The sequence below is a fragment of the Hyaena hyaena genome, unplaced genomic scaffold (assembly GCF_003009895.1).
Source record: "Hyaena hyaena isolate Hyena2069 unplaced genomic scaffold, ASM300989v1 scaffold_89, whole genome shotgun sequence".
NCBI classification, from domain to species: Eukaryota; Metazoa; Chordata; class Mammalia; order Carnivora; family Hyaenidae; genus Hyaena; species Hyaena hyaena.
The window spans coordinates 350443-371872 of NW_024080719.1; the positions used below are offsets into that span (position 1 = coordinate 350443).

Consider the following 21430-nt stretch of genomic DNA (forward strand, 5'->3'; position numbering starts at 1 on the left):
CCTTCTCTCTGCGGTCTGTTAACCGTAGTAACAATATCCTAAGTACTAGGATGAGTTTTAAAATTCCCAACTGAAAAACATATTGGGATGTTAAAGAACAAACACAATAGGAAAACTAATCTAGAAACTCATAGGATCAAATCAGAAAACTCATTGCTTCTATGTCTGGAGCCATTATCCTGCAGTGAGGACATGTGACAATTATAAGGCTTTTTAAGTCTACAATGCAAAAGATGAACTGATGAGACAGGAGAGCACTGGAGCAATGTTTATGTTCCCAAAGACTCCAGGACAGCATGTACTAATATTTGCTGGTTGTTAGTAGATTGGCATCACATAAAAAGAACAGGCTCAGATGTGGTAGGGAATCTCAAGTATAAGAAAACACTGTTATGAATGTCAAGCATGCTCTCAGAGGCAAGAAATGAGAAGAGTGTAAGCAGCACTTACCACTTGCATCGCAGAACCTCTGGGAGGATGGGGCTCTATGAGTAGTTGAGAAGGTGTCTGTCCAAAACTTCGGATTTGAGCTTCAACAGCCTGAAAAAGGCACGGGCAAGTTAGAGGGTTAAGAGGTACTAATTATAGGCAGTAGAACCACAAGTGTCACCTGAAAATGTCATTCCATACTTCTGGCTTGTTTCATGTTGAAAATCAACTCTGTGTTTTCACAGTGGGTCTAAGCACCTGGCAAGGGCACTGGGGGTGAGGTCATCCTTTAGTACTGTGTAAGCTGTTCCTATAAAACCCTGCAAAACCTTCTCATCTTGCTCAGTGATATGAAACAGAAACCAGCTATTACAATCAGAAATTGTCCTTTTTGGCTTCACCTCTGTTTTTGTGCATTTTTTTTTCTCCTGCTTGCATCATCTCTGATGACTAAAGCTAATCTTTTACAGGTATAGAGAAAAACCTATTGCTGCTTTGATTCTAGGCCCCATTTCATCGTGGGAAGTAGAAAGGAGGGAAAAAGAAAGATAGCACCTGTGAAATGGCTTGATGCTATTATTTTTGCCACTGGAAGAGCATTATTGTTGACAGTCTCTTTGAACTTCGGTGGCTAAACAACAAAGTAAAAGCCATATGTTGCATCCAAGCATGAAACAGTTAAAATAGGGACTAACTAAACATAAGAAACATGTGCATACCCTTTCCGAAAGATGTGTACATGCGCCCTTTGCAAGGCACTCCCTTACCGTGGAACTTCCTGAATACCTAGCACACTTCCCAATCATCAACAACTCCTTAATCATAGAAAACTACTAAATGCCAGATGCTATCACTATATCTAATTATTTTATTTGTTTACTTGTTTATGCCTGTCTCTTCCACTAAAATACAAGATCTGTGAGAGCAAGGATCTGATCTATCTTCTTTACTGTTAGATCCCTAAATTGGGTGAATGAATAAATTATACAGTACGTGTGAGAAGAGAGAAGGAAACAAAGTATACAATGACTGTTTCAACACCACAATAGTCAGTATTCTGAACTTCCAGGTTAAATGAGTGAGGAAAACCTCTCAAATTCATAAGAGAATATATGTTCATCATGTTATTTTTTTCAATCCCTAAGAAAACAGAACCTTAATTTTTATATGCTTTGCAGGACTATAGGCAATTAATATTTCATTAACAAGTAAATATAATCATTATCCAGGATTAATTTCCTTTTTTTATTTGTTGAGGATACTAGTAATAGTCCTTTACAATGAACCTTGTAGGAAACAATGACAGCAATTCATTCATTTATGCAGTCAACAATCGTCAACTATGTACATAGCAGGATTATGTCTCAATGTTTCTGTCCTTGAATGTATTCACAATATAGGAAGCAGGGAAAATATACTCAGAAGATTAAACAGCAGTTTCAATGAGTTCAAGGACTGCTCAATCACTTGCTTAGGCAGAAAAGATTGGAAAATACCTCTGTGAAAGCTGAGTGGTATGGTGGAAGATGGGTTTTGAAATTAAACAGACTACGTTTAAATCCTGAAGGCATACCTCTTATAAGCTCTGTGATCTAGGTATTTAATAACCCTTCTAAGTTTCAGTTTTCTTTCCTATAAAATGTAGACAATAATAGCATCCACCTCATCATGCTATTATTAAGAATTAAATTATATTTATGTAAAAACCATAGCAAAGTGCTTGGTATAGATTAGACCCTCAGTATGCAGTCAACAAATATTAAGGGTTGATAATAACAAATTTATATAGTACTTACTATTTACCAGGAACTTTTCTAAGGGCTTACTATCTTACATCAGCTAATCTTTAAACTCTATGACATGAGTCCTTTATTTTATCTATCTTTATCTATAAAGAAAATAATGCACAAAGAACTTAGATATTTTGCCCAAGGTCATATAAATGACAGGCTCAAAATTTATACCTAAGCAGCATGATTCTAGAGCTAATACTCTGAGTCATTAAGCTATTCTTCCTTCTTATCTGTTAGGTACTATACCAAGGCCGGGGGTTCAAAAAGACTGAGCACCAAAAAGCAGGATCCTACAATCTAATGAATGTATTAATAAGTTATCTCTATCATCATCATCATCATCATCATCATCACAAAGTATGTTCAGACACAATTAGTAGAGTAGCACAGCTAGGCCAAGTTTGATTTTACATAGCGGAACATAAGACTGGCCCTAGACTTCAGAAACGAGAAAAGGAGCCAAGAGGGAGCAAAGAATAGAGCCTAGGATCATTTCAGAACTTCTAAAATGTTTTGTGATGAGGTGAAATCAATTTATGATCAACATCAGGACAATCTTGAAGAAGAAAAAGTATCACACAGTGGGAGAACTTGAAGTCCAGAGGTAGCCACAGAGAAAGAGGTGGGAGCACTGCTATTTTATGATACATGGATTTATGGACAAATATGAATGTAAATCTTACATTTCTTTTAAGAAGAATTGGCAAAACCAGTGTCATTGCCCTTGACTGCTGTTTTTGGTGGTCCATGCCCAACAGCCCTCATGTATTTACCCCTATTTAAATGGAGGAGAGGAAGGAAGAGACAACTTCCATACTTGGCCTGTGTTATCAGATGGCCAAGGCGTGTTAATCCAGGGTGTTAATCTGGACTTTGTCATTTATTTGCTGTGTGATTTAGCTTAATCTCTGTTCCTCATCTACAAAGTAGAGACACTAATAATGCCTAGTTCACAGAATCATTTGTAAAATTAAATAATACTTACAAAGTATTTAGTACAGTACTTAGCACATACAAAACACTAAATAAAATACTGCATTTTTAGGCTTGGGACTCAGCATGATCCCCATCTATCATAGCTAAAATAGGGAAGGAAAGGAAGAAATGTTTCAGGAATAAATAATGATAGTGATAAACACATTAGTGTTAGGAAACTGGAGTCTGGCTCAAGATTTCAAAATATACTGCATGGCTAAGTACCCAGAGACAAAAATATCTCTTTGGAGGTTCAGAGACCAGTCCAAAACAAAAGGGTTTATATATATACTTCAGTCTTTATGGAAGTCGTGGTATTTGAAAGAAGAGATAAATATGTGAACCAGGGACTAAGTAAAAATCAACAGGTCTTAAAGAAGAGGACTTTGACCAATGAAGAAAAGAGAAAAAACAGGCTAATTTTTTTCTTTGAACTGGCATACTTTCAAGAGTAGTAAAGCAATGAATGGAAATAGAAGTTTCTGTTAGGAGAACTAACAGAATTTGCCGTGAAAAATTATATTTTATGTAACATGTGGAATCTGAAGAGATAGTGAGTCATCCACCCATGTTGAGATATCCAATGAGCAAAAGAAAGCCTAATACTGGCTCTGAAGTGAAAGATGAGTATTGATTTAGTTGTAATTAATAAAAGAGAAGTGTAAGTCAGTGGTTATAGACCTTTCTCTCTCTCTGTATATTTGTATTTTTAAGCAGCAGAAATGGCTTCCTTTTTCAATGCAGTATGTCAAAAATATAGATGTAGGGCTATCTACTTTAAAGGTGGATGAAGCCATCCTTAATAAGCTTCCTTTGCAGCTCCTGAGATAATTCTGAGAAATCTTAGTGCTCTGGCACACAGTATGAAACTCACTGGTTAAACTCCAGGAAGAAAATACATGAAAGAAAATACACACAAAAGGACCTAGAGCTGACCCTTGGGAAAGAGTCATATTTAGGGTATCATACAAAAATGAATAAAGAAAACAGAGGAGGAAGAGCTAGGAATGGGGGAGCAGGATCGGGTGATATGGAAGCTGTAAGGTGAGATTTCCAAACACAGAATGGTCAAGAACATTAACTACTACAGAGAAAATAAGAATAATGACATTACTGCATATAAATCTTAATTATAGATATAAATTTAATGTAACAGGTCTTGGCAATACATATCTTATTTTGCATTTTACATTGTTTTGAAATAAAAAGGATATGATGGTAAGACAACTTTCAAAAATACCAATGTTCTTTTTTTAACAGTTTTTAAAGTCTTAAAATTTTAGTAGAATTTGCACATTAGCGACCTCTTTAAGGAAAAGGTTTTTTTCAAGTCATGTATATAGTGATCTGATTATTCTCTCTCAATGACAGAATAAAAACTGTATGATCCCACACAAGTTAAATAATTATTTTCTTTCCAAGTACTCCCAACATCTAAAAAGACTACAGAATTCTTAGATACAAATACTTTAACTCTGGACTAACCTTTGAGTTCTTGGTGATAAAAATATGATACAAGGGCTTTTTCAAGTGTGAAAATTATGCAATAAGATTGTAAAGTAATGATTATAATCTCAAAGTCCTTTTATTTCATTTTAGGTGGCTCCAAGCCCAACTTGGGGTTTGAACTCATAACTCTGAGATCAAGAGTAGCACACTTTACCGACTGAGCCAGCCAGCTGCCTCTATAATCTCAAATTCTTGTAGTTACACTTTATATCATCAACTGACAGTTCTGGGTTCTTTTCATTATTTCTACAACTCACCTACCATTTTTTATTCACCCTGATCTCTGTAGCAGTCTACACTGTTGATCACATCCTAGTTTCTTCACATTCTCTTTTCTGTGGCTTTCATGGCTTTATCTCAGCCTGGTTCTTTAACCTTTATTCTCTGTATTTTGCTGACTTCTATTCTTTCTCATCAATAAATGAACTCATCCCTGCAAGTTCTCTCCTAGCATCGTGATTTTATCAATCTACACTTTCTGCCCTATAAATTTTTTCTGCTGTCACGACTACAAATGTTTCTTCTATGAGAAAGGTTTTCAAATCTAAAACCAGAGGATTATTGATTTCTATGAAGTGTCCATTTACATTCCTGCCTAATCACCATCTATGTATACTGTGTATATGGTATGTCTCAGCACACCTAAAATTAACATATCTAAAGTCTGGAAAAAAATAATTTTATTCTAGCATTCTTTAGGGTTAGACTTCTATTTTGATTTTCTTTCATGCTCAGGTTCTTACTTGTATTTTAAAATTTTACCTCCTCCCTTCATATATAATCAGTTATCAGATCCAATCACTCACTTTATAAAGTCTCTCATATCCATCACTTCTTTATGAATCCAAACCCCTTATAATTTCAGGTATTGAGGATTGCAATAGTCTCTTTAGTTTCTTCCTTCAACATATCCTGCAGAATTAAGTTTCCCCAAACTCTCCTTTATGCAATATTCTCTTGATCAAATGTCTTTGATTAATCCCCAGTAATTAAAAGATAAAGGCCTAATGGCAAGCAATAAAGGTCTTACTGCATCTCTTAACTTTTATTACCTCATCCAATTCCCTCATACAGTGTTCAGTTATGCTTCTTTTCTTACACAAATATAACCAGCTCTGTCTCCCCTACATCTCCTCTCATGTGACTGCCCATTTCTAGAATGGTCACCCTCATCTTCAATTTTCTGAGTCCCACCCTCTCTAGAAAACCCTGCTTGAGTTCTACCTATTTGGTGTACTACTTCTCAAATCTTACAGCCTGTTCATTTTGCTGATTGATTACACACTTGATTCAAGCTTCCTTGTCATGTTTTGTAACTTCTCATAGATTACTAGTCTGTCTCTTCAACTATACCATAAAGGATGAGAATGTCATATATTTTAGTGGTGTGCAACTGGTAAAACATCTTGCACATAGTATTCACACACCAAAAAAGTGTACCAAGTGCCTATTATACATAGCCAGATCACCCAGATCCTTATGCCTCATCTAGGTTTGCATTGGGGACAAAGCCAAGCTTGAGACATGAGCACAGTTCTTGACAAGGCCAATGTGGGCAAGGAGGAGATTGGGGAGTATAAGGGAAGTCTGCTAACTGCTATTAGTAAGAGACAAAAGAGTCTTTCAGGGAGTATCTGAAAGATGCCAATGAAGGCAATAATTCTCATTTCTTCACCCTAACACAGCTGGGGAATGTGACAACACTTCCGTGTTTCACTATACAGTGATTCTTAAGGGCCATGTGAGAAATTCTGGGGGAATATGTGTGATTTGAAAAAGCCCCTCATGGGGCGCCTAAGTGCCTGATTTCGGCTCAGGTCATGATCTCGTGGTTGGTGATTTTGAGCCCTGCTTTGGGCTCTGTGCTGAGAGCTAGGAACCTGGAGCCTGCTTCAGATTCTGTGTGTCTTTCTTTCTGTCTCTCCCCTGCTTGCACCCTCTCTCTCTCTCTCAAAAATAAATAAACATTAAAATTTTTTTTTTGAAAAACCCCTTCAAAGTAATTTTATTTATCACTTTTTCTTCACTTTTCCCTTCAGCTTTTTGTATAATGCAACAGAAAATATAGAGGCACAACTGAGGTTTGAAATTCTAGGAAACATACAGGTAGAAGATTCAGGAAAATAGATTGGTAATAGAGTAGCTTAATAACTCTACCAAATGCCTCAACTGTTTTGAATGAACTTTCCTTCATCTAGATAGTTTTGGTTCCAGGTGATAAAATTTGTTTATTATGTTAAATTTCTACTATGGAATAAGATAATGAATCCCCAGGTACTCATTAGTCAATTTCAATAATTATTAACACATTTGGCCTTAGGCTATCTTACAGAGGGTTCTGCTTAGGCAATGTGCTAGAAAGATTCGCTGAAAAACAAGAGGGTTCCTGCTTTTAAGCAGTTTTATCACCTCAACTGTAAAACTACACTGAAGAAAAAGTATCCTACAATGACCAAAATATTGAAAACATTAGCCAGAGGGCTTCATCTTTCTTAGGAGGAGTGAACATATTCTTGGGCTGGCAAGAGATGTTCAATCCTGAAGTTGCAAATTTGATTATATAACTTCTCTAGGTAAAATCCTTCCATCCAAATTCCTTTCCATGGGATTGCACCATTCATGGGGTTAAGTATGTAGACACTGAAATTAGACTGCTTAATTCAAAATCTTAGCTTTATCACATTTTAGCTGAGTGACTTTGGGCAAGTTACTTAGCTTTCTGTGACTACATTTCCTCCTCTAAAAATGGTGATAATAAATTGGATATTTTATTGTTTTTTTATGAAGATTAAATGAGCTAATATAAAAAACTTGAAACAATTCTTGACACAAAGCAAATGAGCAATAAGTGTTTGATATATACTATATATCAAATATATATATATATGTAAGTATATGACTTAACACAGTGCTGGTTGAGGCTAAGTAAGCATTTCATAAATGTTACCAACTAGTCATAATTAAGAGTAATAATAACATAGCCCTTGCCTATACTTCTAATATCATCCTCTGCCATTGTTCACCTCATATTATATAATGTGAGATGCAATGTGTTGTACTGCCTTTGTATAGATTGTTTACTTTTCCAATTTTTTTTCTATTTTATTTTCTTTGTGTGGCTGCCTCCTTCTCATTCTTAGCTCAGGCATCTTTGTCTTCTGGAAAATCTTGTTTTTTATTTCATCCAGACTGTTGCTGTCCTACTCTGCTGCTCTTAGAGCAATGCACACTGATCCCTACTACTTACTTATCCAATATTCTAATTATTTGCTAATAACTTCTACCTTATTGACTAGGCTATAAGTCTCCTTGAGATCAGAGACTGTCAAATATTTTTCACTTCAAGGGGCTTGGCACACAGTAGGTGCTCAAAAAATATTTACTGAAAGAATGAATGGCCATTCAAGTCAATATAATTCAACAGGGATGCAGCCAAGATACCAAGATATACTTCTACCACCATTACAAAGCAGCCCTGCATTGAATAAAACATTCTATTAAACATTTCTACTAAAAAGCTTAGTTTATTACTTAACATTCTTATTCATCAATTCCCAATTATTCCTGCAAATAGCCTGTTACTACTTTCTATAATAAAACCTGAGTTTGGCAGGCAGCATTCCAGATGTTGAAATACATAGTAATAAAAAAGACTATGCAAATACTGTGAGACATTCCAGTAAAACCACATATTTATATTTTATAAAAAGCATCTCAAATATTACCTAGAGAATTTATTAATGGATTTCCAAATGGAAATATTATGAAAATATTTTCAACAAGCTGTGTATTCCATTGTTTTCTGTGCCAACTATTGCATAGTTGCATGATTTTATAGCTGCATCTAGAGTGGAAGAGAATATGTATATAAAGAGAATATAGATACGCACACTAGAGAGAATGAAAGGAAGAAAGAAAGAAAAGAAATAAAAGTAAATAAAAGTAGACTTGGCTTAGTGACAATGTGGTATTTGGCTTCAATTTAACAATGACTATTATAGTCTCTCAGAACTGTTCTTTTAATCCAACATAGAAAACAAGTTAAATCAGTATAACACTTAGCAACCAACAATAAAGTTGTAAAATTTTATTTTAAGATGGGTTTGGAAGAGAAATAACTTAAACATTTGGATGTGATTAAGGTAAACACAGTATGTATGCTATTGCTTTTAAGAACACAACTTTGAAATTGCATTTTATCCCCAATATATTTAGAAACTGAAAAAAATAACTCATTAAGTAAACACATATTTATTAATATATCAAGATCTTCTGTCACTACCAAAATGAAATTCTACAAAGTGGTCTTAAGATTCTAGAGTAATTGTTTAGTAAGAAAGGTTTAAAAATCCAAATAAGACTTTATATTTTATATTTCAGAATTCACTTTTCAGTATTTAAAAAAGAGCACATTAAGAACATTCACTGATTTCTACTATTACATATAATTATCATTACTTGTGCCAGTTTTCCTCTTGCCCTTCACACACTTGAACTTAAGTTGAGGACAACTTGCCAGATATTGGAGCAGGTGTCCACTCAATGTTTACTGACTACTAGATGACCAGCCTCAATGCCCTCTGGGGCCACAGTTAAAAACCTAGCTTTGCGGGGGGTGGGGGAGCATGGGTTAAGCATCTGACCCTTGGTTTTGGTTCAGGTCATGATCTCACAGTTTATGGGACTGAGCCCTGGGTAGGTCTCTGGCCTGACTGCACAGCGCCTGCTTGTGATTCTTTCTCTCCCCCTCTCTCTCTGTCCCTATCCACCAATGTGTCTCTTTCAAAATAAATAAAACTTTAAAAAAAAGTTTAGCTTTGGTGTCAGCAAATTTAAAAAGTATACTAATAAAATGACCACTTATTCATAATATGTTTAACTTTGTACTTAATACCTAAAGGACAAAAATCCTGATAATATGAACTACTAAGATCAAAAGACGACCCATAACAAGTAAATGTACTTGATAAGAAATACATGAAGATTGCAAAAGAGAAAATTATCTATATAATAAATATGGTTTTGTTTGGATAACATCTCTAGCTGCTTAAAAAAAAACCAAAGCATCATTTATAAACATGGAGAAATCAGACTCTTAACCTAAGAAATGAAATATAAAATTATTTTTTGCTGAGGCATAGGAGCACATGTACCCCAATGTTCATAGCAGCACTCTCCACAATAGCTAAAACATGGAAAGAGCCTAAGTGTCCATCAACAGATGAATGGATCAAGAAGATGTGGTTTATCTATACCATGGAATACTACATGGCAATGAGAAACAATGAAATCTGGCCATGTGTAGCAACGTGGATGGACCTTGAGGGTGTTATGCTGAGCAAAATAAGTCAGGCAGAGAAGGACAAATATCATATGTGTGCACGTATAGGAGGATTAGGAGGAACTTAACAGAGGACCAAGGGGGAGAAGAAGGGCGGAAATGGTGGGGGAAAGGGAGAGAGGCAAACCATGAGAGACTCTTGAATGCTGACAAAAACTGAGGACTGATGGATGTGGGGGGGAGGAGGGATGGGCATGGAGGAGGACACTTGTGGGGATGAGCACTGGGTGTTATGTGGAAACTAATTTGACAATAAACTATTTGTAAAAAAAAAAAAAAAAAAGAAATATAAAATTATTTTTTAGAAGTCAAAACAAATTTTTTTTTAAATGTTTTATTTATTTCTAGGAGAGAGAGAGACAGTGTGAGCAGGGGAGGGTCAGAGAGAGAGGGAGTCACAGACTCTGAAACAGGCTCCAGGCCCTGAGCTGGCAGTCAGCACAGAGCCCGACGCGGGGCTCGAACCCACGAACCGCGAGATCATGACCTAAGAGAAAGTCGGACGCTTAACCGACTAAGCCACCCAGGTGCCCCAAAACAAAATTTTTAAATGCACAAAATTTTTAAAAGATCACATAATGAACCTAACTCAAATTATCTAAAAGGAATCATTTAAGATTGAAATGTAAATATTCAAAGTGCAATAGAAATTTAAAAAAAAGAATTCAAACTTTGTAAAGCATAAATGTAAAAGATAAATAGCCTATCAGGGAAAAAAAAATGTCATGGATATACTGGTATATGTTAAACTCAACCAGATAGATATTCAAAATAGAAACCAAACGGTATAGTTAAGTAATAAGTTAAATTGAACAAAAGTAATTTTCTGTAAACTTGGACTTGAAACATAGTCTTTTTTTAAATTTTGAAAATTATAATATAGTAAAATAAAAATTCAGTTAAGAGTCAAATTTTTATGTTTTCAACTAAAGACTAAGCTTTTGATCCTACTTCTATAAAATTTTATAAGGAAAGAATCAGATGAATGCGAAATGGTAGAAACAAATATTATAGTCTCCAACAGTAAAACTTCAGGAGCAAAAACTACTTAAACAATGATAATGGAATACTATGCAGCCATTAAAATGAGTAAGTTGAACTAAGTGTACCTGACATGGAAAATAGTCTACAATACACTGATTGGAACAAAAAAACCTAATTACCAAAGAATATAGTGTATGACTTCATTTAAGTAAAAAATAAAAATAAATAAAAATATATAAACACACACATATATTTACATGTGTTATGTGAGTATACATATACTCAGTAAAACCTTGGTTTCTAAGCATAATTTGCTCTGGGAACATGTTTGTAATCCAAAGCACCTGTAAATCAAAGTGAATTTCAAGAGCCACTGGCTCAGTTGTGATCATGTGACATTCAGTATCACGTACTACTCATATTGCAAGACATCACTCATTTATCAAATTAAAATTTATTAGAAATGTTTGTTTGCCTTGTGGAATATTCACAGAACAAGTTACTTGCAATCCAACGTTTTACTTTACTTGAATATATATGTATAAAATCTGGGAGTGATGTACCAAACTATTATCAGCTGTTATCTCTGATGGGGAGTAGATGGAAGGACTGGCAGAATAAAAATTAATACCTTATTCCTTTTATACTGCTTAACATCTTACACAAAACATGCATTACTTTAAAAATAAAGGAAAACATGGGGCGCGCCTGGGTGGCTCAGTTGGCTAAGTGCCTGACTTTGGCTCAGGTCATGATCTCATGGTTTGTGAGTTTGAGCTCTGTGTTGGGCTCTGTGCTGAAAGCTCAGAGCCTGGAGCCTGCTTTGGATTCTGTGTCTCCTCTCCCTGCCCTCTGTGCTCCCCTCCTCTCGCTCTCTCTGTCTCTCACACTAAAAAATTAATAAACATTAAAACATTTTTAAATAAAGAAAAACAGGGTGCCTCGGTGGCTCAGTCAGTTAAGTGTCTGACTCTTGATTTTGGTCATGATCTTGGGGTTTGTGAGTTTGAGCCCTGCATCAGGCTCCACACTGACAGTGTAGCACCTGGTTGAGAAACTCTCTCTGCCCCTCTCCTGCTTGTGCTCTCTTTCTCTCTCAAAATAAATAAACTTTTAAAAATATCTAAAAAAATAAAGAAAAACAAAAAATTCTTCTATTTTGAAAAAATCTTAAATAATATAAAAATCTAAATAAAAATCTGCCATATTTGATACAGCTTTATGAAGTTTAATTTCTCCATCAACATAGTAGCCATAAGAATTTTTTAATCATTTGGAAACAACTCTAGCTGATAAACTCGTCAAAAATAGTGAAATCCAGATTCTGCTACAAAGTTAATTTAGTTATTTGAGCTTATTCCCTAACTTATGTCTACCTGATTTCAAGGAACCATTCATTTTAGCAATATTTTGTCATCATTTAGTATTAATTAAATATTCATAAAAGCATATAAGTTTTATAAGTAAACTAGTTTCTCACAGTTACCTGGGGGCATATGCATGTCATGATGATGGTAAGGAGTACATGAAGAACAAAGATAAAGGGTAGCTTGCTAAATAAAACTTATTAAAAAAATAAGAATGCAGTAATTAATCAGCACAGAGAGAACATTAGAGAAGGGGAGGGATTTTTACTTATAAATTTATTCAATAATATGGAATTTAGTAAGTAAAACATAAGGCAATTTTAAATTGTAAAAATATGCATAGATAACCCATTAGTGCATTTAACTGAACCCATACATTCCAGACACACATTAAATTGAGGCTCAGCCCAGCCTTACTACAATCTCCACTTCTTATAGCTGTCCATCCACTGCAGCATAATCCCAGGTGCCAATCTGAAAGAAACCAGCTAGTCAGAGCAGACACAACCAACAGAAACAAACGTCACTCAATAACGTTCAGCGGCACTGTGTTCATGGATAATTTCAAACAGTATCTCTGTCTAGAACATTGATGTGCTCATTCAAAACACCTCCATCTCTAGCTACTGGAAATGAGTAGATAAAGCAGCCTGCCTAGAAAAATAAGTGAAATGCTGCTTCAAAGAGGTTGCCAACACTAAGAGGAAAGCAGTGAAAACGTAGTGCAAATGTTTTAAAGAAAAAAAAATCAGGAGAGTTAGTTTTCTGTATTCAGAACATGAAATAATTATTTCTCAAAATCAGACAAATGTGTTTAAACTTTATCATGGAAATAAGCAATCATTTAATCATTCATTTGGTAAAAATCACTTAATCTTTTTTCTCAGTAATATTTGTGAGCATCTACTGTGTAAGAATAATGAAATGAGGTACAGTGAAGGATCAGATGACATGATCTTTGATCTTAAGGACCTTAGAGTTGAAGGACAGTACACACACACACACACACACACACACACACACACTCCAATTAAACAGTACTGGCAGGGATAGAGAGATGTAAGAAAACAAATTTACTGTTATAGTACAGTTTAATAATACTTAACATGAAAAACATTTGTACGACTCCAGAATTTCCCAAATATGAACAGAATTTCAATTCCTTCTTTGCAACAATAATGAAAACTAAAAACAGTGATTACATTCTAAACTTCCTCATCTTTGTTAGCAATGCTTTTATTTATTATTATTTTTTTAATAGTTTATTGTCAAGTTGGTTTCCATATAACACTCAGTGCTCATCCATTAGCAATGCTTTTAAAGTTGCTACTCTGAACATTTAGAAATCTAACATACTTGTAAATAATCTTACACAGATTTTTCAAATCCATGCAATTTTTTTTTCATCTTAACAATTTCTAGAAGCTTTATTTAGTTTAAAATTAAGAGAACAAAAAGTCAATTACTTGCTTTGGAACTACTTTTCACATTCTCAATTTAGAATGAAGATGGTATCTGAAGCAAAAGGGTCCATGACAGAAGTCATCAGCATGATAGAATGGCTCCGAATTCCTTGGGTAGTTGACAGGGTAAAAAAATCACAGAAATATTAATACCCTGCCTGCTTTATATCCTTGCATGTATAATTTAGTTACACCTATGAACTAAGACTGCAATATGAAGTAATAACTAGCAAAATACAAGAATCAGCTTTACTGACAACTTGGATGTTCATTTAGTTGACAAAGGGAAACTTTATTTACTGTGGTTTTTATATACAAGAAAGTCTGGCATAATTTCAAGTTATTTTTTATGGAGGTTTTCAATTAAAACTTGACTAATCCTTACTGTTTATTTGGCTTTTCATTGTATAGTTCCTGCCCTGCACTGTGTCAAATATGCCATCTGTGTAACATACTGCTAGCCAGAGATACTTCAGAATTATTTTTGTAACATTGAATTGTGGCTGTATGAAATCTTAACTCACTGTATTCTAATTTACTCTATTGCCACAATCATAGTAATCATGTTGTCTTACTGTCCTAGTCTTAAATCTCACTGCAGTCACAACAAAGATTCCTGCCCCACCTGCTTAAAACAGACTTATAGCCCATTCCCATAACTATTTAACAAATGTTAACAATGCTATAAATACCAATTGTGTTTATGCTTTCTGAAAGATTCACTGCAGGCACTGTTCTGCAGTAGTGTTAGAGCTGAAACAAGTTGTTGACTCCCACCATGAAAGTGATTGAATTCTAAGCCAAAAATGCTTTTCCTTGGATAAGATATCTGATTTGCTACTGCTGTCATGAAACTGGGGTCATGTAAACTTAAACACTGCTGCTGCTGCTTTTGGAAAACAGACCTTCTCAGAGTGATTATGTGTTGCTAAAACAGCATTTGGAAGGATAAATTTGGAAGAGGTAAAACCAACCACTGACACTAAACACAACTTGGGGAAATTTTTCAGATTTTACTTTCACATTGTGAGACCCATTGTATATAATTCTTTAAATTGAGCAATATCATGGCTCTCCTCCTCCTCATCCCCATCCATCTATGTAAATAGAGCTGAGTTCTATTTTCAAAAGAAAATTAATAACTAATTTCTGAACTCACATAAACATAAAATAACACTGTCTTTGCTTAAAAAGTAAAGAAGAAATGACCCTTCCGAAGGAAATGTGGTGAATACTTCTGGCAAGGTGCAAGATGACAAAACACAGACAATTACTGCTCATGTTAATGTTGTTCCTGAGCAACATCTATCTACCTGAGCAATGTATTTTTCTGCCTCTCCACCTCTTCTTCTAACGTTTCATACACCTCAAGATTTGCCCTGCACTTCCCACACAATGGCAGGTCAGATCCTGTGCTGTGTCTGTATTTCCCCGTTTGTCAAAACCTATTATCAAATCCTGTGCACAAAGAGCTGAATGATTGGAAAGGGTTGTTTAAAAAAAAAAGATGTGTAATCAAATTACTGTATCTCTAATGCTGGAGTTTTAAGCATTAGCATAAGATGAAGGATTCTGTTGCAGAGGGTTTTTTTTCTGTATATATCAAACCACATCATATAGGAACTATTATGGCTGACTTTAGCATGTGACTCTGGTATTAGTTAACAAAATACAAATTTAGGGATGGGGCTTTCTACTGTTTTACTTTATAGTTTTGCATTATTTAAAATTTTTATAGTTACTATGCACTGCTTTGCTGAATAAGTTTTTTTATTTATTTTTATTTATTTATTTTTTATTTATTTTTTATTTTTATTTATCTCTAGGAGAGAGAGAAAGACAGACAGACAGCGTGAGCAGGGGAGGGTCAGATAGAGAGGGAGATAAAGACTCTGAAATAGGCTCCAGGCTCTGAGCTGGTTGTCAGCACAAAGCCCGACGCGGGGCTCGAACCCACGAACCGCGAGATCATGACCTAAGAGAAAGTCGGACGCTTAGCCGACTAAGCCACCCAGGTGCCCCAATCTGCTGAATAAGTTTTAAAAGCATATAACTAATTACACACACACACACACACACACACACACACACACACACAACTAAGCAGTGAACCCAGAGATCTAGAATTCATTAATATTGGGCCAAAAGCCTTCTTGATTTTATTTTTTTTAAAAAAAATTAAATGTTTTTATTTATTTCTGAGAGAGAGAGAGAGACACACACTGTGATCAGGGGAGGATCAGAGAGAGAAGACGACACAGAATCTGAAGCAGGATCCAGGCTCTGAGCTAGCTGTCAGCACAGAGCCCGATGCAGGGCTCGAACCCACAAACCGTGAGATCATGACCTAAGTCAGACACTTAACCAACTGAGCAACCCAGGCACCCCTAGCCTTCTTGATTTTAGAAAATGATGACAAGAATTACCATTAGCAGTGATATATCTAAGCTATTTTCCATATAAGTAGAAGTGATCTTTTTGGTCCTCCTCAAATATGATGGGAAAAGTGAAGAAATATATTGTTAAATGTATGAAAAAATCATAGCTCAGTGAATTAAGTAACACAATAAGAGACTGGAGGTACTCTGATTTCTGAGAAAAAGTTTAAAATATTCACATAACCAAAAAAACAGAAAGTAATCATAAAAGACTTCTGAAGAGCCAAAAGCAAAGTCAATATCCTTATCCTCATGTTAACATGCCTTACTTGTTCAGATTTTCAAGAGGAGACTTTTTCCTCTTCAAAAGAGAAAAAGAGTTGTGAATTGGTTGGCTTTTTCTCCTTGATTTTTAAGAAAAACAATTTTCAGAATACAGAAAGTAGCAAATGAAAGAATTCTATGATTTCACTAACCAAAGATAATGACCATTTTTGGTTAGACCACCATATAAACATCTTGAAGTCTATAATTCCAGACTTGTCCTTATGCATACATACACATATAAAACTTGTATTTAAATTGTTTATGACACGTTTTCCCAGCAATGTAGCAAAATATATTTCCAAAGCAATATTTTTGATTAGGTATAGCATTGTACTGTATGGATTTACCAGTATTTATTCAATCAGCTCTATTATTAGACATATATGTGCTTTTTTTTTGCTATTATGAACAACTATACGACTTAACATATTTTTCTGCATACTTGTTCAATTACTGCTTTGGTTAATGTTCTTTGTAAATAATGCATGAATATTTTAAAAAACTGATATAGATTTTGGCTATATCAAATATGGCTGTTTTTTCTTTTTTTTTTAATTGCCAGAAACTATTCTGAGATTCTAATGTGAAAACAGAACCCTTTTCCAGAGGAGGGGGGAAGAAAAAACTAAAGATTCATAACAATGTCTGTTTTCTAACATTAGGATTTTCATTATTTTTAATCTTAAGTAACCTAAAAGGCAAAAATATTGTCACATTTTAAACCGAATTTTATTGATTACTGGTGAGGATGAACTATTTATCATTTGTGGCTTGTACTTCATCTTTTGTAAACCAACTGTTCCTAAACTTTGTTATGGTTTTGAGGTGTTTTTCTGGATGTATACAAACTTCAGTTTTTATGTAGCCAAGTACATCAATTTCTTTAATATTAATAAAGGACTTACAAAATGGGCTTTCTCCATTCCAAGAGTATAAAACTACTCACCTATATTATCTTCTAAGTTCTGTAGTTTCATTTTTTATATTCATAACATAATCTTTATTCTAAACAAATACATGTAATTCATTTGCAATTTCTTCCACTTTAAGATGTGAAACTGGAATCTAAATTAATTTCTATCTAAACAATTAGCTAGGTGTCCCAACATCACATAGAACACATGATAGCCTTTTCCCAAGTGATTTAAAATACCACTTTTAACAAAAATGCTCAGATGTAATATGCCTATTTTTGGAAGCTCTATTTTGTTCCACTGAACTTCAGTTCCTTCACTACAACATGTTGTCTTCATTGCTGTGGTTTATGCTTATGTATCTCATAAAGTAACCAAACCTATTTACTTTTTCTTTGATTTAGTTCTATCAAATCTGGTTTCTCAGGCTAGTGCATCTATGAAATTGTAGAGTAGGGGGATAGATGGCTACTGTATATATCTATATACAAGATATACTTGACACAGTACAAGAAGCAAGACTGATAGCTTGAGGGTAGAAATAGAAAAAATATATAAAAAGAGAGCATAAGAACTGAAAAATAGTAGTATGGAATTGTTTACTTTAAGGTCAAAATTAACACAGAACAATAACTAATATTAATAATTTTAAAAATCACATTTGCTAATTATCCCTACTTCTCATTAATGTCTTCCTGTAAAATGACCTCTACTTCTAAAAACTGTAGCACATCCATTGTTTCACAAATACACACAAGATTTAGGGGCGTCCGAGTGGCTCGGTTGGTTAAGCATCCAACTTCAGCCTAGGTCATGATCTCACGGTTTGTGGGTTTAAGCCCCACATCAGGTGAGCTCGAACTCTGCTTCGATGTGCTGACAATATGGAGCCTGCGTGGGATTCTCTCCCTCTCTCTCCTCTGTCCCCTTCCTCCCCCCCTTCTAAAAATATTAAAATAGAATAGAATAGAATAGAATAAAGTTGCAAAAAGTTTAAAAAAAAAAAAGATTTATGAAACTTAACTATGTCCAAAGTGAGTCAAGTCTCAACAGATTTCAAATAATCTGTATCATATATACCACATTCATTAGCTTTAAGTTAAAATTAGTAACAAAAGGATAACTAGATTGCATGTAGGAAGGCAAGCCATCACTGAAGTGATGACCTTTAAGGTGAGGCATAAATAAGGAGCCAGAATGTGAAAATCTGAAATAATCAGAGAAAGCAACATCAAAAAAAGGTGCTAATAAGTCAATGACAACCTTCATATGATGGCAGAACACACAAATGAGTAAGAGAATAGCATGCATGAGATCAGAAAGGCAGGCAAGGGCACAATCACATGGATCAAAGTGGATTTTAATCTATGTTTACTGTGAAAGGGGAAGATTTAAGTAGAGGAGTGACTTGATCTGATTTACATTTTTAAAATAAGATTTTGGCAGCTCTGTAGAAAATGGATTCTAGACAGAAAGGGGTGACCAGGTGTATTAATACTAGCCAGGAGAGAGATGATGTTGGTGGCTTAGATTAATGATAGAAGACATAAATGGTTTCCAAATATGTTTTGGAGAAACCATCAATTTAGTTGCTATCTTTTTATTTTATTGCTTTTTTAAAAATTACATCCAATTTTAGCATATAGTGCAACAATGGTTTCAGGAGTAGATTCCTTAATGCCCCTTACCTATTTAGCCCATCCCAACACCCATAACCCCTTCAGCAACCCCCAATTTGTTCTCTATATTTAAGACCTACTTATGTTTTGTCCCCCTCCCTGTTTTTATTATTTTTGCTTTTCTTCCCTTATGTTCATCTGTTTTGCATCTTAAGTTCCACATATGAGTGAAAGTCATATGGTATTTGTTTTTCTCTGACTAATTTCGCTTAGCATAATATCCTCTAGTTCCATCCATTTTGTTGCAAATGGCAAGATTTCATTCTTTTTGATTGCCAAGTAATACTCCAGTGTGTGTGTGTGTGTGTGTGTGTGTGTGTGTGTGTGTGTGTATGTGTATGTGTATGTATGTACATCTTCTTTATCCATTCATCTGTTGATGGCCATTTGGACTCCATATTTTGGCTATTGTCAACACTGCGATTCTTTAACCAACTTCCCATACCTTCCCCACATACCACATAGTTTTTTCCAGTCTTAGAGCCCTACTATTCTCCTTCCCATATGCTGTATTCTCTGCTTTGAATGCCCTTACCTTTTCTGCTGCTTAGCCTATTTAAGCCCTCATTTTTTAAGGATTAGGTTTAGGCAGTTATTACCCCCTTAATCAGGGTTGGCTTTTCCTCCTTTGTGCTCCTATGTAGAGTGTATAAATCTCAGGAGGAGCATATCACTGTATATACAACTTTAAAAACTTATTCCTGACCTACTAAAACTCTATCAATGAAATGTTTTATATTAAGGGATAGATAACAGAGTTCTGAACTTTTGGATAGAGCAAATATCAGTTATATTAAAACTGATAGTTGAACTGTGGATAAGAATATAAGATTGTTCTAAAAATCACACTTGTAAATAAAATCATATTCTAAATATATTTAAATAAAATATATAAGGTAAATACTTATGTTACATTTTTTAGGAAAAGAAAAATTATTTGTATAATTAATACTCAATTTGTTATATATTTATTTTATGAATTTGTATTTTAGAAGGTTTTTGTCCTTAATAAAATTATTTATTCTTACTCATATCTGACTCTGAATTCAATTATCCTAATTTTTCTCTTTCTAAATTTCTTCTTTCCTTCATCTTAGTTTTTTTGAAATGGTGTTAGAAACATGTTTTTTTAAGCCTCCACATCCAACATGGGGCTTGAACTCACAAAACCAGTATCACATGTTCTACCAACTGAGTCAGCCAGGCACCCCAGAAAGGACTGATAAGATTGTATGAAGGAAGAGAAGCAAGTAAAACCAACTTCAGTAGAATTAACAGTAAGAAAATAACCAACTTTTATTTATTTATATTTTGTCCACGAAAGAATGTATATACTCATCACAGGAAAAAAAATTCCATAATTATGTATGGTGACAGGTGTTAGCCAGACTTAACTGTGGTGATCATTTCACAATATATACAAATATCAATTATGCTGTATTCCTGAAACTAATAAAATCTTGTATGTCAATTATACTTCAATTTTTTAAATGCAAAAAATGAATATATATATATATATATAATATGCTGGAAAATAGAACAGATTAAAAATAATGAAAGAGACAGAAATAAAGAGCAAAGAGGTCTGTTAGAATAAAAAGCTATAGATAAGAACATATCTTTTAGTGGAGGTCATAGATATTTGAAAGAAAAATAGTGCATTTGTCTGAAAAATAATTCTCTCTGGTGTGTGATACATGTAAATGCAGACATAGTTGTATATTGATAACCCAGCTGTTTTCTAAAAATTAAAAACAACATAAAAGTTTAATGTGCTGCAGGCTGTTTCTCTGATTACTCTTCCCCCTCTTATAGTTATTATTTCTATTGTTTAGTGCTTTTTTTATAGAGAGATTATTTTTATGATCACTTACTATGCCATATGTATTAACCATTCACTCTAGAATAAAACTTTCTCAAGAGAAATGAGGCTTTTCCCAAGTAGTAGGTAAATACATGACTTGTACATAAACAACTTGTCTCTCTGTGAATATCTAAGTGTTTCAAGTTTAACTAAATATATATATACTAGTGAACAGAAATAAGTAAAACTATAGATACTGACAGTAAGAAGTCTAGTCTAGTCTGCTTTTAATACTGCAGAAGCAGAGATCTATTGTGGTCCCAATGCTGTGATCTTACAGAGATAATGTTTTAATAGAAGTCAAGTGTCTGCACAAATCTACTAGTATTAGAGATGTTAAAGCATCTAAGGGGAACAAGATTCTGAAGAAAAGAGAGCGGAGCCGAGAGACGGGGTGGGGGGCAAAA

General features: G+C 34.4%; 1 protein-coding gene across 6 annotated transcripts in view; it reads right to left on the reverse strand.

The window, feature by feature from the left end:
* The window catches only part of LRBA (LPS responsive beige-like anchor protein), a 737219-nt gene that overhangs the window by 47786 nt on the left and 668003 nt on the right, over positions 1-21430 (reverse strand). For all 6 annotated transcript variants that reach the window (XM_039234337.1, XM_039234336.1, XM_039234335.1 and 3 more), the window contains one exon: positions 451-540. In XM_039234337.1, coding sequence (XP_039090268.1) covers positions 451-540 — 90 coding nt within the window. The remainder of the gene's footprint in view (positions 1-450; positions 541-21430) is intronic.